The 219-nt window shown below is 63.9% G+C and overlaps 1 protein-coding gene across 1 annotated transcript in view; it reads left to right on the forward strand.

The window, feature by feature from the left end:
- The window catches only part of APBB3 (amyloid beta (A4) precursor protein-binding, family B, member 3), a gene marked incomplete at both ends in the record, with an annotated part of 4054 nt that extends 3851 nt beyond the window's left edge, over nt 1-203 (forward strand). Inside the window, one exon of the mRNA XM_010282449.1 lies at nt 174-203. Within this exon, the coding sequence (XP_010280751.1) occupies nt 174-203 (30 nt within the window). The remainder of the gene's footprint in view (nt 1-173) is intronic.
- Between the last annotated feature and the right edge of the window lie 16 nt (nt 204-219).

Consider the following 219-nt stretch of genomic DNA (forward strand, 5'->3'; position numbering starts at 1 on the left):
CAGCCACACCCTGTAGTGTCCAACCCCATGGCCACACCATGATGTGTCTGACCCCACAGCTACACCATGTCGTGTCCCACCCCACGGCCACGCCACGTTGCGTGTGCCCCCCACGCTGACACCACGCTGTTCCCCCACCCCACGGCCATGGTCTGTCCCTCATCTCCTCGCAGGTGCAGTACCAGAAGTGCCTGGTGGCTGCTGCACCGGGATCTAAGG

This window comes from Phaethon lepturus, unplaced genomic scaffold (assembly GCF_000687285.1).
Source record: "Phaethon lepturus isolate BGI_N335 unplaced genomic scaffold, ASM68728v1 scaffold24172, whole genome shotgun sequence".
Lineage (NCBI taxonomy): Eukaryota > Metazoa > Chordata > Aves > Phaethontiformes > Phaethontidae > Phaethon > Phaethon lepturus.